Source organism: Panicum hallii, chromosome 7 (assembly GCF_002211085.1).
Source record: "Panicum hallii strain FIL2 chromosome 7, PHallii_v3.1, whole genome shotgun sequence".
NCBI lineage: Eukaryota > Viridiplantae > Streptophyta > Magnoliopsida > Poales > Poaceae > Panicum > Panicum hallii.
In genome coordinates, this window is record NC_038048.1 from 38,947,343 (window position 1) to 38,962,806 (window position 15,464).

Below are 15,464 nucleotides of genomic sequence, written 5' to 3' on the forward strand. Positions count from 1 at the left end.
CATCAGGAGGATCGCGCAGCCGCGGCTGGACGTCGTGCCGCGGTGTCGGTGGGCTCCGGAGTGGTGGAGACAACAGGGGATGCCATGGCCATGAAGCGATGCGGCGTACGGGAGAGAGCGCGGGGTGGTGACCGGTGAGCCGAGTGGTCGTGGTGAGCGCGGGGTCACGTTGGCGACGTTGGCGAGGGGAGGGGGAGGACCGGAGGAGTTGACCGGCGTTAACTTTGATGAATTTGCCCCGAGAGCTACCATGTGGCATGTGCAGCTGCTCCCCTGCAGAGGTTCTTTCTCTAGCCTTTGCGCTAGATAGACACTTACTGTCTAAACTGAACTCTGTTTTTTTCCAAAAAAAAGAACTGAACTCTGTCAGAACGGCTAAATATACCGTATTATTAGTAACTGAACTCTGTTTTATTTTTTAAAGTACGCAGTAAATATGACGAGTATCAGTCCGCAGCCTCTGGAGTCGTGTTAGAAAAATACGTTGATATCAACTTATTAATCTGCTGCATTGTTAATTCCAATTTCCTCACGATTGATGCGTGTCTGCCTGCACGTTAGTTGATCCGCATACATGTGGATAACAGTAACGCATCGCTGGCAAGTCCATTCAAGCCGTTTGACCTTAGAGCATGGCTGGCTAGTTGGTACATGTCCATGTGCACATTGAACTGCACCTGCACCCTCCTTGAACCTCCGTGAAGTGCACGGAGTTTTGGTTTGGAGAGGTTTATTATAAACCCCATCAATAAAATCTCGGCTTATTGGTGAGGCTTATGGTCATAAGCCCCTCCAAGGAATGCTTATGGGGCTTATTTTCTATGGACCCCACAAACATCTCTCATATTTTCTCCATACGAGGGGTTATAAGCCCCTACAACCAAACATCATTTTAAACTTATAATAAGTCCACGTAAGGTGCTTATGGTCTTATAATAAGTCCCTCCAAACCAAACAGGCTCTATATACTCCCTCCGTTCAAAAAAATATATGTCGATTTAAGATTTTTAGATTTATAGTATTTGCTATATATCTAGATATAATATATGTCTAGGTGTATAGCAAAATCTATAAATTTAAAAAAACCAAAACGACCTACATTTTAACATTTTAGAACGGAAGAAGTATAATACAGTGCCTTCGTCAAACCTAGAACCGATCTCGTGGAACAGTCGCTGCGTGCATGGTGCACCGAGTGTACCACACTACATCCACAATTAGCCATGGATCCAGTGTACATACAACAATTAGCCATTGACACGGGCATGGCACGCAGGGGATGGTAAACAATAAGCAGGCGAGCACGCACTAAACTCTTGCAAGTGGGGTTGCTCACTCACAAACGCTTCGTGGCAAGAGAGATGCCGGTTGAGACGGCAGAGGGACTCTTCCTCACTATATGTGGGCTCCACTGCACGCGGGCCCACGCATCAGCACATTGATGTAGTAACTAGCTCAACCCATTGATGTAGTAACATTCTTATTTAGAAATATAAGATGTTGGGATCTGAAGGATATTTCTCCAAATAGAAAAGTGAAAATGGCGTTCTGTCTCAATAGAATAACTTTGTATGCACTTTCAATATTTTAAAAAATCATCCCGATTACAGTAAAAGGTGGGATATTTATACCCCTGCCTTTATTATATAGTTCCGATTATGCCCCTACCTACCCGGAATATCCGTTGGTTATTCCGGTTCCTGGTCATTTCCGGATGTTAGTGTGTACAAGTTGTTCACTAGAAGGCGCTTCCCATATGATACAGGAGGTTCCACGAAACCTTTGACCCTCCTTCTGAGATCTTGGCGTAGTCGAAGGTTGCGCAACTGATTCCTTCGCCGCTTAGAAGTTGGCCTTAGCCTCCAATGCGCGTGTCACAGGTCCAAGCTATTGGTCCATACTTATGCAAAGGTCACAATGTAACCTTCACGCGTTCAGCCAGGCATAAATCTTCGACCATCACAAAAGGGCTAGTCCTGCAAAACAAATAAAAAAAATCATGCAATGCCTTTTAAACTACCCGAAGGTTTCGCGAAACCTTTGGCAGGACCTTCGGCGAGACCCTTTTGGGGATGATGATCCCCAACAGTAGCCCCTCGTGGGTGAGGGCCGACTCTGACGGTCCGAACCCTCAAACAAGGATTGCCAGCCAGCAACGTAAAAAACATCTCTTCGAGTGTCGGAGCTTGGCACGAGCCGAAGGTTACATCTGCTTACGTGTTGTGTTTTGGTTGGGTGACGTTTGGACTTCCTTTCGGGTTTACTGTTACTATTCCTTTTCCCCCTGTATAAGCATGGGTTGGGGGGAGTCGCTTTCGCGCTTTCACCATCTGCCAACCTTCGCATTCTATTTTCTTGCCACCACGTGTCGTGAGTTGATTCGCTATTTCCTTCGCGAGAATTTTACTCAATCTTTGTAAGTTTAAGTTTCTTTTGGTTTGTTGATCTTAGTTTCTTTGCCCTCTTTTTAGGGATGGCTCGTGTAGAGGAGACCGCTAAACTCATCAAAAGTTGCGAAGCTGGTGCGGAAGTTGAGGACTAGTTCATCAGTTTGGGGACGAGGAGGACTTGGCTCCGGTGGACGCTCCCCCTCTGATCTGATGGGTCGTGAGAAGCCAAAGGTGAATATTAGGTTTGGTTCGTCCCTGGTTTCTGAGAGGACAATCCGGTTCTATGTTGACAAGGGTTACTTCGAGGCTGGTGTCTGTCGGCCTTCGGGTAATGAGCATGTTCCGAATCCACTCGAAGGTGAAACAGTTGTGTTTCAGAACTTCTTTACAGCTGGATTGCGTTTTCCTCTCGATCTTTCAGTCCCTGCGATATTGGCTAGGTTCAATGCTAAGATGCACCATTTGACTCCAAATGCTATAATTCAGCTCTCTAAGTTTTTTTTGGCAATCAAGACCTTCAAGGCTCCAGTGTCGCCAGATGCTTTCTGCAGATTTTATGAGTTGCATCCTCAGGGTCGCAATATTTCTTTCGAAGGTGAGGATGAGATTTACATGCCCAGAGTGGTTGCTGTAACTTCGTTCCACGAAGGAACAACAAGATTTTGAAGCTTGATCAAGTTGAGACATTTTATAGCTAGAAGAATAAATGGGATGATGACTGGACCCGGTACCGGTTCTATGCTAAGATTGCTTTCCCTAGCGCCTGTCAAACATGGGTCCACAGGACTGTGACATAGTGTACATCTTACACGATAAAGGGTAGGATATGGCCCACGCCCTACACCAGTTGTAACTATTTGTAACGTAGTAGAACTAATTGTATCTTAGTAGAACTAGTCGGAACAGAAGGAAACTATCCGAAAAGTAACTGAGTAGGACTTTGAACTTATATTCTATTAGGATTCTCATATAACTTTGTCCCCCAAACTATATAAGATCGGGCAAGGACCTCCTCCAAATAGAGATCATCGTGATCAACACCTAAAGCAATACAAACCACACACAGGACGTAGTGTATTATGCTCTCGGCGGTCCAAACCTGTGTAAACTTTGTGTTCCTTACATCTTCGAGTTCTTGATCTCGGCGACATCCTATCTACAAACTTATCACCTTGGGATATCTCTTAGTGGACGTGGCGGTAAAACACCGACACGTGACCAGCTATTTTGAAAGTCGAAGGAGGGGCGTATTTTGACGGAGTTTGACGGAGATTCTCTGACAGATGGCGTGGCGTGCCATCCGGCGCGCCACGTATTTTGCGAGCGCGAGGCCGACTCTCCGTCTCGTACTCTTGTCCGAGACAAACTTGTGTTGGGTCACATGGCGTCTAGCCCATGGACTGCAACTGCAACGCCCAGCGGATGGGATTATTCGGACCTGGCCCACTCCCCTCTCAAGCTGTCAGGCACTCTTCGCCACTCGCGAGGTAGCGTGGCGTCACGCGAGTCACGTGACTCGTGGTCGTACTCGTACCCCCGCGTGCGCTGTGGCACACGGTCGACAGTGGACACCGAGACAGCAAAACCGACGGACCCGACTACCCGAGTGAGAAGCCAGTGTGATTACCACCGGCACCGAGCGGGGGGACGGCTATGGCGTGCTACGCCGCGCTCGCGCTCCTGCACCCGCCGCTCGATTCCTCGCTCTCCCCGTGCTCCTCCTCACGGCGCGCCGGCGCCACGCGAGCCCCGCCGCGCCTCCAGCGCGTAGCAGCCCCCTCGTTGCTCGCCTCCGCCCGAGCTCTCGCCCGTGTCAGGATCTCCCCCCGCTGCGCCGCCTCCGCCGGCCCCCCTGGAGAGACGCCCGCGGCAGCGCTCCGGCGGGTGCTGGAGACACCGGGCGCGCACCAGGCGCCCGCCTGCTACGACGCGCTCAGCGCACGCCTCGTCGAGCGCGCCGGGTTCAGGGCCTGCTTCACGAGCGGTGCGTGCTCGATCTTTTGCCTCTGCGGCAGCAGGGGACTACTCTACTTCTCGGTTTAATTTTTAAAAACAACCCACGAAAAACAGCTTATCTCACGCTTGACACCTCCAGTTGGGGAACGACCGATGAGCATTGCACTAGACTGTAGCTGCCTAGTGTTGCTTGTTGATCTATTGCTAGTGCTAGCCTGCAAGCGCTGTAAAAAGGACGGTTCTAGTGATCCCACTCATTGATCCACATTCTCCACGGCAGGTTTCTCAATATCCGCTGCACGGCTTGGATTGCCAGATGTTGGTCTTATCTCCTACGGGGAAATGATTGATCAAGGACGTCTTATCACTGAAGCGGTATCAATCCCTGTGATTGGTGATGCTGATAATGGTTACGGAAATTCTATGAATGTCAAGAGAACAGTAAAAGGGTTTATTAATGCTGGTTTCGCTGGAATGATTCTTGAAGATCAGGTATGCTTTTAAGTGACAACAACTGCAGATTTCTCCCCGTAGATTGTGCTTGTTCTGCTTGTCTAGAAATTTGTTTCCTTTGTGTTCACTTAATTTTTGGATCATGTGTTCAGTTAACCTTGAGTTTTCTTTTTGATTGGTCATCACGGCCATGACTAAAAGAAGTTGCTAAATCCCATCAGCGATTGTAAACTAATCTCTTGAGGACAATATTTATGCTCATCTACAAGATACCCGTGCCAATTAGGAAATATTTTCATATTCTTTTGTGAAAATAGTATTTCCAGGGAAATTCTAGGTTACGCTTCTAAAACATGAACAGAAAAGGTGCCATTCCTCTTGCTAGTCTTGTACAAGTTTGAGATCTGTTGAAATCTAGCATTGATCTGAATATTGTGCTAGTTGAATTGTACGGTTGTTTTGCTTATGTGCTCTATATGTTGAAGTTACCATTTAGAATCTTAAAATGGAACATGCATTGTGAAACAGTCGTAGTCTATGAATTGTTATAGTTTGGAATCTGGAGCATGGTTGACATCTCACACTCTCTGGTTCGCAGGACTTTTGTATTTTACAGAACCAATATATGTTTTATCTATGTTAGCAAATTGTGCTCCCAAGCAATGTAACCTTTACTGATTATCCATGAAATTGTGATAGATATTCCTTTGAAGTTTGTCTTAGAGCATCTCCAACCATGAGTCCTATATTTGGGTCCTATAATTTGTATTAGGGACATAGTTGATGTGTTTAGGGCCCAAAAAAAAAGCTTATACTCCAACAGCGGGGTCTCAAATCATGTCATTTACAACTAATTGGGGAAAGATTGGAGCGGAGGCATTGGGGAAAGAAGTCTCTGTCAGTTAGATTTCGTGGCAAAAGGGAGATACGACCCAACCAATTGAGTCCTATATCTAGGACCCGGGAGACTGAGTCCTAAATTGATTTGCCAGTTTTTTGTAAAATAGGACTCTTGTTGGAGGCTTTTTTTTTTCTCTTAAGCCCTATATTTCAAGATAGGACCCAATTTAGGACTCCTATTGGAGATGCTCTTATAGTGATATGATATATAGTATTCTGAAGGTGTCGCCAAAAGCATGTGGCCATACACAAGGAAGGAAGGTTGTCTCAAGGGAGGAAGCAATTATGCACATAAAAGCTGCTGTAGATGCCAGGAATGAGAGTGGCTCTGATATTGTTATTGTGGCAAGGACAGATTCTCGTCAAGCTTTGTCTCTTGATGAAGCATTATGGAGAGTACGAGCCTTTGCTGATGCTGGAGCAGATGTTCTATTCATTGATGCCCTTGCCTCAAGAGAAGAGATGAAGGCATTTTGTGCTATTGCACCTGGAGTTCCAAAAATGGTTAGATATGCTCTATGCACCAGTTCTTTTCAGGTTTCCCATATACTTGCAATGCCCCCCATCATACTCTTTAATCCAACTGCAGGCCAACATGTTAGAAGGCGGTGGTAAAACTCCTATACTGAGCCCTGTTGAACTTGAAGAGATAGGTTATAAAATCATAGCCTACCCCTTATCTCTAATCGGTGTATCGATGCGTGCAATGGAGGTTTGTTGTTTGTTTATTTATGTTAATTGCATGCTACTAACTCTCATTTATATATGTCATTATTTTATTACACAACTAAGTACATCCAAAGGGACCCTGCGGTCCTGCACATTGATTCTCATTAGCAGTTTTGGGCAAAAGGAAGGATCAGCATTTGCGTATGCATGTCATATAATCCTGTGGTGCGAGCATGACTTGCATATATATGCTAAACTTTCACTATGAACTGAACCGTGTAAGATGCATGCGCTGCAGGATGCTCTTATTGCTATAAAGGGTGGTCGCATACCTCCTCCAAGCAGCTTGCCATCATTTGAGGAGATCAAGGATACCCTTGGGTTTGATCACTATTATGAAGAAGAAGAAAAATATGTTGTGACACCAGCCCAATCATCGTACAGGACTGGTATGGACCTTAAGACTTTGTTCTACATTGATTATGAATGAATTTTTTTAACCTACAGTTCCTCAATTATAGCCTATGGTGATTATACAAGTGAACCAAGCAGTTCAAGAGATTCCAGTTCCACGACTGAAAAACCACAAGAACCTGTTATTGACATATTGCCTCAGCTCTATGATATTGGTTCCAGTAGCAGCAGAGGACCTTCAACTGGAATGTGGTCTCGTACTCTTCGACTAAAGATTACAGGAAGAGATGGAGTCCAGAAAATTGATGCCAGGATACCTGTAAGTAATCACTGCTCGATTCCAATGTTCAATATCTGGTAGTCGGAGTGAAGTTCGGTACCACATTAAACTCACTTCGTTAACTGATTGATGTTGGGATATATATCGGCTCAGTTGCTATATTAGTTTCTTACTCCTATTTTCTGTGAATGTCCTGCAATCTAGTTGTTCCGGCACTGATTAAATGGTTGTTCCCTTTAATTCCCCTTTTCTACTACAGGCCGGGTTCTTAGAAGGGATGACAAGAATTATTCCAGGTTTGTACTTATATTCTTAAGGGAAGCATGATTGTGTAAATCTGCTTGGATTTTCAGAAGGAAAAAAAAGGGAAATCTTTGTATGCGTGTATCTATGTTTCAGGCGATTTCATTTTCCCTCTTTGCAGGCTTGGCTGGAGCTGATATAATGGAAAGGCTTCGGAATGCACCTATTGATGCAGACAATCCCCAGAATGGTCAGATACTGCTTGATTTTGAGGATGCCATGGGAGATAGGATCCAGGTTTTCATTGCTTGAACGTGCGTATGCTATCTATGCTGGCACACTGCCAAACTCCGAAAGTATGGACGTTTCAAGTAGCATCGGGGTCCTGGCATCTTGTTCATTGTGTTAGACAGTGAGCCGGAGTAATCCAACTAGTAGTTTAAGCAGGTGATTTAGACATTGGTTATGTTGCGATGAACTATTTATACCTGACTAGGCCTTTCCTGCCTGCATCCAGTTGGTCAAGCAAAGATGTTAGCCAGCTGCATACTGCAGGATGAGTTTCTCTGCATCCTTGTTTCTGTGATAGAAACCCTTAAGTTGATTTCGAATAAATGAGTAACTCTTGATGAGTTATGGATTAACATGTGCTTCTATTTGCACAATTTGCCCTGTAGCAAAAGCAGTTACTGTCATCGACCTATATTTGAATCTTGCAGGGTCCCATTATTCTACACACTACATCTTTTTGTTACACGGTATACATTGTTCTGTTGGCACAGCACAAGCACACGCACAACTGCATATCTGCATATTCACCAATCACTGGCAATGGCTGCCGACTCTGACGCCCTCAATCTCTAGGCTAGCTTTAGCTGCCATGCTTATCAAACAGATTCAACACTTCACCAGTTCGCCTCGTTGCTCCTTGCCGCTGGCCTCTCCCGTCTCACTAGCACTTCCAGCATGTCCTTCACGACTCGCGCGCTCTGCACGGCCTCCGTGGCTTCAGCAGCAAATTCGCCTGGTGCATACTCCCGAGCTCAAGGCGCAGGCTCGCCGCACTTCCCGAGCTTATGCTCCCCCATCTAGGCTCCAAACTATAATTCAGGCATTTTCCAAGACATCACAAATGGATGGTGCAACGCAACCAGAACACCACCCACCGGCCCCAGAGCAGAAGCAACCCCTGCTCTCATCTCTGTCCTCGGATGGCAATAATGTCAAGCAACAAACCACCAGAGACAAAATCCCAAGGGTTGCTAAATTACTTGGGCCCCTAACATAAATCATGACATCAGATCACAAGATATTCCGCAAAAGTTACTTAAAATCCCAATTTTCTTCTCACTCAACCATTGAAGCAGCAGAAATTTTAATAAGTGCAAAAGACAGGTAATGTAACCACGGCCCCCAATAGCACTCAAACTTGGAAACAAGTACTTTGCCTTAACGGTCAGGACACCAGACAGCACAAAATAATAGCTAACATCCAGTATGGAAAAGACTCACTGCTCACACAAGTCCAACCATAGGAAGAAAAAAAGGAGCAATACTGTCATGTGCCGGATAACCTCTCGAAACACCATACGCAATTGCAAACTGAAGATCGTTTGTTATAACTTTCAAGTTAGGAGATAATGCCTTCGGTCAGTGATAACGCAGCAAGCTGACTGGTCGGGGTGTTTGGATTCTGCTGATGGGCTACATTGCGGAGAACGTCCATCGCCTCAGCAACCTTGGACTTGAGAGCCTCAGGGGACTCAAGCAGGTGGAGAACCTCAGTCTGATCCATCTCCAAAAGCATTCCGGTGACCTTGGCCGCTTGGTTTGGTTCCAGTTGCTCAACCAGTGGGTATAGGTTTTCACCAAGTATCTACATGAAAAAAAGTTGTAGATAGATAAGAAAAAAGAAGATTGCTGTAGAACAAAAGCAACAATGTAGTGGCTGTAAACGCCTAAACCCACAAAACTATTAGCAGAAGCAGATACCATCATTCAGATCCAAGTGAACTTATATTTGTTGCAAAAGGTCAAAATGGATAATGAACCTATCAACTGAACACAATGCAGGAGATAGAGATATGATGGCCTGCACAGAGTTATTACTTGAACACCAACTAGGGACATACCGTTCTTTGCTGCTCAGGAGTAGCATTTGCAAGGGCAGAAGTCAGAGTCCCAATTTGGGCAGCAGGTGATAAGGCTGCATCTCTCACAGGGAAGCCTCCCATATCATATGGCTGAATCATACCACCAGCAACTCCTGGAATTGCTGGAGCTTCAGGCATGTTGCGGCCGGTTGGGTAACGGTACATCCGTCCTCGAGGAAGCATCTGAGAAACATGACAAGATACATCACTTTACATTCACTTTCACAAGTCCCCCAAAGAACAAATGAAACTACCGATTTTTTCCCACCAAGCCAAACATCAAGGAGTTGGGAGAATAAGCATTGTGGAAATGAGCACAACAACGGACTGAACCATAATAGCTGACAATCTAAGTGAACCATTTTCCACCAACAAAGTAGCATCCTAACCACACAAAAAAACAGCATAATGGTGGAATATTTGATTAAAAAAATACCTGTTGCTGAAATGACTGCACAGGTTGCTGGACCTGGGCCCCAGCTCCACGCCTAATACCTGGGCGTGGACCCTGTTGACCCTGTTGGACAACCGGAACAAAGTAATTTGGCATATGGGGACCCCCAGGTCTCATCCCTGGAACAAGCTGCTGCTGGAAACCAAATCCCGGCTGGAAGAAAGTGAATAAACCATCAATATCCATTTAGTTCAGCACATTAGCTAACGTAAATGAAATGCTTCATGCAAAGAATGAGTATATAACATAATGATCAGAAAGTGATTGAACACAGGACAGATGTTGCTAACCAACTGAAAGTGATAAGTGCAAAAACAATAATAAACTATGCCTCACTTTGTATGCCAGGTTAAGCATATGGTACATGATAAAAATGTCATAACCAAGAGTGCAAATACCAGTGCTAGATAATCTTGACAAAAGATGGGAACATGCTAGTTCTCATATTGAAATTGGAGACAGGGATTTAATCTGTGGGTAATGTTTAAGTTCAAATGAAAAAAAATAGAGTTTCCATGGTACCTGAGGGGGTATCATAGCTGGCGGAGCTTGTCCATAGAAGAGTTGCTGAGGAGCCATAGGAGGGTAGATTGGAAGGCGTGGAGCCATAGTGGGTGTCATTGGTACAGGAGGGCGCATCTGAGAAAACTGTGCCTGGATCATATAGGATGTGCACTGTCAGCAATTTAACATGCTAGATAGTACTCCCTCCTTTTCTTTTTGTAAGGCCTAGATAGTCACAATTTGACTGTGAATATCTTATATATTATAATGTTTATGACCATGAAATTGACATCATATGAAAGCATTTACAAGTATGAATCCAATAATACCACATTTGTATAGTATAATCTACAAATTCCAAGACTAAGAGTTGGTCAAAGATTAAGACGTTTGAATCTTGGGTTGCATGCGCGTCTTACAAAAAGGAGTAGTAAAAAACTACACCAAATTTGTACAAATTCAAAAGAAAACGAAACAAACAAATTGTCAAGAACGGGTACTGTTATCAATTGAGTTTAGTGCAAAATAAGACTCAGTATCACAATAGGAAGCAATGCAAAGCAGTATGCCTCTTCAGACCAAACAAAATGTTCAGGTTCTGAACTCTAATTCTAAAGTTTCAGAAGACATATTTTGAAGGTAAAAAAAGGCAGTAGGAGAAGGGCACCTTATATCATCAAATAGAGGTGGTATGCCCTATATGGTCAATATTTCTTTGTTGCTTCAACATTGTTCTAGATGGCAAACAGACAATCATTTGCCAGCTCTTCTTTTACATGAAGCTTTAAATAAAAATGCTGCTATGTGCTAATCTACAGTAAACACTTGTACCAATTGTAAACACTGGCGCCCTAATTTCACATTTAATATTAGCATAATGCAGACTCGGCTGGTTTGAGGAATATATACCTGTAACATTGCTTTTCTATCTTCTTTGCGCTGTGCAAATGCAACATACAGTGGCTTTCCAGATATCATTTTGCCATTCATTTCAGTCAACTGTATAGAAAGAAAACTTGTCAATGACATGTGACAGCAAATTGCTCGAACTTTTTTCTAAGGGGCCTAGCTGGCGGTTAATTCAATATCCTGGAAGTGAACTTACAGCCTGAGATGCTTCCTCACGAGTTGAGAACGCAACAAAGCCAGAGCCTTTGCTAAGACCATTTTGGTCACGCATCACCTATTTAACAAATTCAGTCAGCTATCATAGACCATCAAGAGATAGATGTATAATAAAAGGAAAAAATAGATTGGAAAACATTAAAGCACCTTGCACGAGGTAATTTTGCCAAAGTTAGAGAACAATTCACGAAGTTGATCATCTCCAATGCTATCATCCAAGTTCTTGAGGTACAAGTTGAGTCCTTGATATTTGTCAGCAGCATCTTTCAAGCTTTGCTCAAATCTCCTTTTTAGTTCCATCTCTCTTTCTGACTTCTTCTGAGCTCTTCCAACATACCACTCTTTGTCATTTATCTTCTTTCCATTAAGTTCCTGAACAGCACGGGCAGCAGCATCTGGATTCTCAAAATTGATGAAACCAAAGCACCTTGATTTGCCATCCATACCAATCATCACAACAGCACTTGTAATATTCCCATATTCACCAAAAATTTTGACTAGATCCTCCTTTGTGGTAGACTCAGACAAATTTTTCACAAAGACATTGTTAAATTTTGTCTTGTCAAATGAATGATCTCTCTCTTGCTTGCGAAGAAAAGGTCCAACATAAACAGGCTTGTCATTGATAAGCATCCCATTAAGACTTTTTATAGCAGCCTGAGCTTCTTCTTCTTTTTCATACTGAACAAAACCAAAGCCTTTGGATTGGCCCACTTCATCCATGGCTACCTTACATGAGAGAATGGTACCAAATGTGGAAAAGGTCTCATGAAGAGTTTTATTGTCTATTGCCTTGTCAAGATTCTGGAGAAAAGACGAGGTAGGTCATAAACCAAGCTAATTGTTTTTGGATGACAATGCAAACTAAAGAAACCACCAGATGATCTAGTACCTTGATGAAAATGTTAGCAGATCCGCTCCTGCGGCTGCTTGGGTCACGGTTTGAATACATCACCCGGATAGGCTTGTTGTTAAGCAGAGCAAAGTTCAACACTTCCAATGCTCTTGCAGCTGTAAAATGGAATAGTTAATCAGCCATCACAAGTCCTTTGCCTTGGCACTAATAAACAAGCTACATGCGCATGATATTGTGAGGTCAGACACCCAACAAAACAGGAAATCCACTGAATCATGTCTAGCAAATTTACACATTGTCTTCGTTATGCCACATTTTACACGCAACTGTTCACCTTATATCTCCTCTACTGGCTTCGGATAGAGGTTTGGAATCCAAAACCTTTTAGCATTGTCAAATTTGGACTAAATCCTAAAATTTCAAGAGCATCCTTGCTTTACCAGAACAGTTCTTAGATGGATATTTCAACTGTGCCCAGAGAACTTTATTATTTAATTGGGGCAGTTGCATTCCTATTATGTCTATGTAATCTAACAAAACAGTTAAGAAACACATGAAGGCCAGCTGCATAGAACACTACATTACATCAAATTAGCAATCCAGCAATTTTCTAGCATATGGCAAACTCATGTCCATATGTACCTGAAAAACATAGCAAGTAAAACTGGGAGTAAACTTTAACATGGCTGTCTTAAACCCCGTAGTCTTATAGACTACACCCTCAACGAGGCTCTAGGATTAAAAACTAAATTGCCCACCATCATCCTCCCCCTTTCTGAAAACAAAAGTATCCAAATCATCCTTCCCGATACCCAAAACATAATTAATCCCAGCGACATTGCACCAAGCAACACATCCACTTAACAAAGGCATTGACTTCTGCTAGAAATGAACCATTCAACATCTACCGAAATTGTCAAACGCAATCAATCCACCACCTACCAACTGGGAAATCACTGATGATATACAGTTTACAGATGCCATCGGAATCATCGAATCATGTAAAACCGAATCGTAGCCCAATCTGATCAGACCGCAATTCAAATACGCCCAAACCTCTAACAATCCTCCTATCCCGAGTGGAACAGATAGAACGAGAGCAGCGCGAGGAGGAGATCGGAACAATACCATCCAGGGGGTTGCTGAAGTTGACGTAGGCGTATCCGAGCGAGCGGCGCGAGGTGACGTCCCTGCAGACGCGCACCGACACCACCTGCCCCGCCTGGCTGAAGAGCTCGAACAGCTGCGAGTCCGAAACGGACCCCTCCAGGTCGCCGACGTAGAGCGACGTGGTCGGGAGCGGCTGCGCCACGCCGACCCCGACGCCGACCGCTCCCGGCGACACCACCGCGGGGACAGCGCCCGCGCTCCCGTTCGCCACCGCCGCCGCCGCCACTTGCGCCGCCATCGCCTCCTCCTCCTCCCCTCGACCAAATTTTTTTCAGTTTTTTCGAAAAAATCGGATCTAAACCCTAGCAATCGGATTGGTAAGTCGCTCGATACTGATAGATCTCGCGGATTTGGGGATTTCTAATTTTTTTGGTAGTTTTTGGTTGCGGGATACAGAAGCCGCAGGCGGAGAGCACGCTGGGGGGACGACTCTCTCAACGAGGAGGGCGAGGCGACGGGGGCGGGGAGGTGGTTATAGGAGAGAGAGGAGCCGCGCGCCCACGCCTAGGGTTTGCCCGCGCGCGCCACGGTGGGCTCGGTGCTCGTGCACCAGCTGGCGCCAGCAGGGGCGTGGCGCCTGGGCTGGTTGGTCAGCTGGTGACCTGGTGCTCCAGGACTGGGTCCGCCCGGTGCACGGCTGGGCTCCGGTGTGTGCCTCTGCGCGCGCAGCGGGCGTGGGTGGGGTGGGGCCACTGGGGGAGTATCGCTTGGCTGGCTTCCGTTGCTTGCTTGGCCTTTTCGCATTCGGGACGGCTGGTTGGATTCGAGTTGGCACTTGGCACGGAACCGGATTTGCTTCGGGGGGCGAGCCGGGTTTCGCTGGTCTCGCGTCGTGTTGGATCGAGCCTTGGGGCGTGATTGGTTCTGGTACGTGGCCAGCCAGGCTCGTATGAGCCATCCAGGTTCTCCAGAACCAGGCCATGTTGTTGCGGGTTGTGGTTGATTGGTTTGCTGTTTCCCACTAGCCAGGTTGGATCTAGCTCGTAATTGGTTGCATGTATGTATGAGGTAATTTAAAATTTGGATACAAGTTTCCATAATGGGTTGCCTGCATAGTTTGGGGTCTCATCACCACTTGCATCAAGCGGTAAGAATACCACCATGAGTTTACACAACTAAGCAATCTTCTAAAAAAACGAAGATGATACAAATCAAAATAAAAATGATTAGAGCTTGAGCTAAGATTATTACATCTTTCCAGGAACTACTTTTAGTTGGATGACTAACTGCTCTACTAAACTCCATCTTTTCATCACAATAAAACGCTGCAAAAATATCATCTTTAGACTTGTATCCCCTATAACACGCTCCCTTGTAACCATTCACTTGGGCATGGCATGCCTCCCAGCTGGAGAAAACTCCAGTTTGCCGCCCGCAATAAACCACATACCATGTCATTTCTGGAACATCATTGGCATATGGGCATCAGCTCAGAACAAATGAGAAGAAAATAATCATCATTGGCAAAAGGGCATCAGCTCAGAAATAATGACAAAAAAATAATGATCATTGGCAAAAGGGCAATGACTCAGAACTAACTGAAGCAGTAATCATCATTGGCAACAAGGCATCAGCTCAGTTTTTGCCACAGCAACAGCACATTACAAATCCATCAGAATAGCATAAGTTTTAGAATAGCATCACAAGTTTTTGCCACTAATTTTTATGCTGGCCAAATATACATATATAGATATATAAGTTGCCACTAGTAGATGCAACAGAATAGCACCAGGGAGAACCAGAAGGTGAGAATAGCACCAGGGAGAACCACCATCTGAAAGCGGCAGCCTGGCAAGAACCATCAGGCAGAGGAAGCATGGGAACAACACCAGCCTCAGCCCATAAAAGAAGCCAGCAATAGATATGGCAATATTAGAGCAAGCCTAAAGGGGAGGCA

General features: G+C 44.9%; 2 protein-coding genes across 2 annotated transcripts; one reads left to right on the forward strand and one right to left on the reverse strand.

Annotated features, from left to right (window-relative positions):
- Positions 1-3,983: 3,983 nt before the first annotated feature.
- On the forward strand, positions 3,984-7,951 carry LOC112898995 (2,3-dimethylmalate lyase-like). The gene is made up of 8 exons (XM_025967326.1): positions 3,984-4,374; positions 4,627-4,838; positions 5,922-6,203; positions 6,289-6,411; positions 6,667-6,817; positions 6,890-7,101; positions 7,322-7,358; positions 7,487-7,951. Exons 1-8 carry the CDS (start codon positions 4,044-4,046, stop codon positions 7,615-7,617), a joined length of 1,479 nt encoding a protein of 492 aa, XP_025823111.1. The 5' UTR covers positions 3,984-4,043; the 3' UTR covers positions 7,618-7,951.
- A 677-nt stretch (positions 7,952-8,628) lies between these two features.
- Positions 8,629-14,016, reverse strand: LOC112898994 (polyadenylate-binding protein 2-like). The gene is made up of 9 exons (XM_025967325.1): positions 13,526-14,016; positions 12,434-12,552; positions 11,689-12,345; positions 11,522-11,599; positions 11,326-11,415; positions 10,435-10,566; positions 9,895-10,065; positions 9,438-9,641; positions 8,629-9,181 (listed from the first exon to the last, which is right to left on the reverse strand). The coding sequence occupies exons 1-9, from the start codon at positions 13,803-13,805 to the stop codon at positions 8,936-8,938; spliced, it is 1,977 nt and encodes a 658-aa protein (XP_025823110.1). The 5' UTR covers positions 13,806-14,016; the 3' UTR covers positions 8,629-8,935.
- Between the last annotated feature and the right edge of the window lie 1,448 nt (positions 14,017-15,464).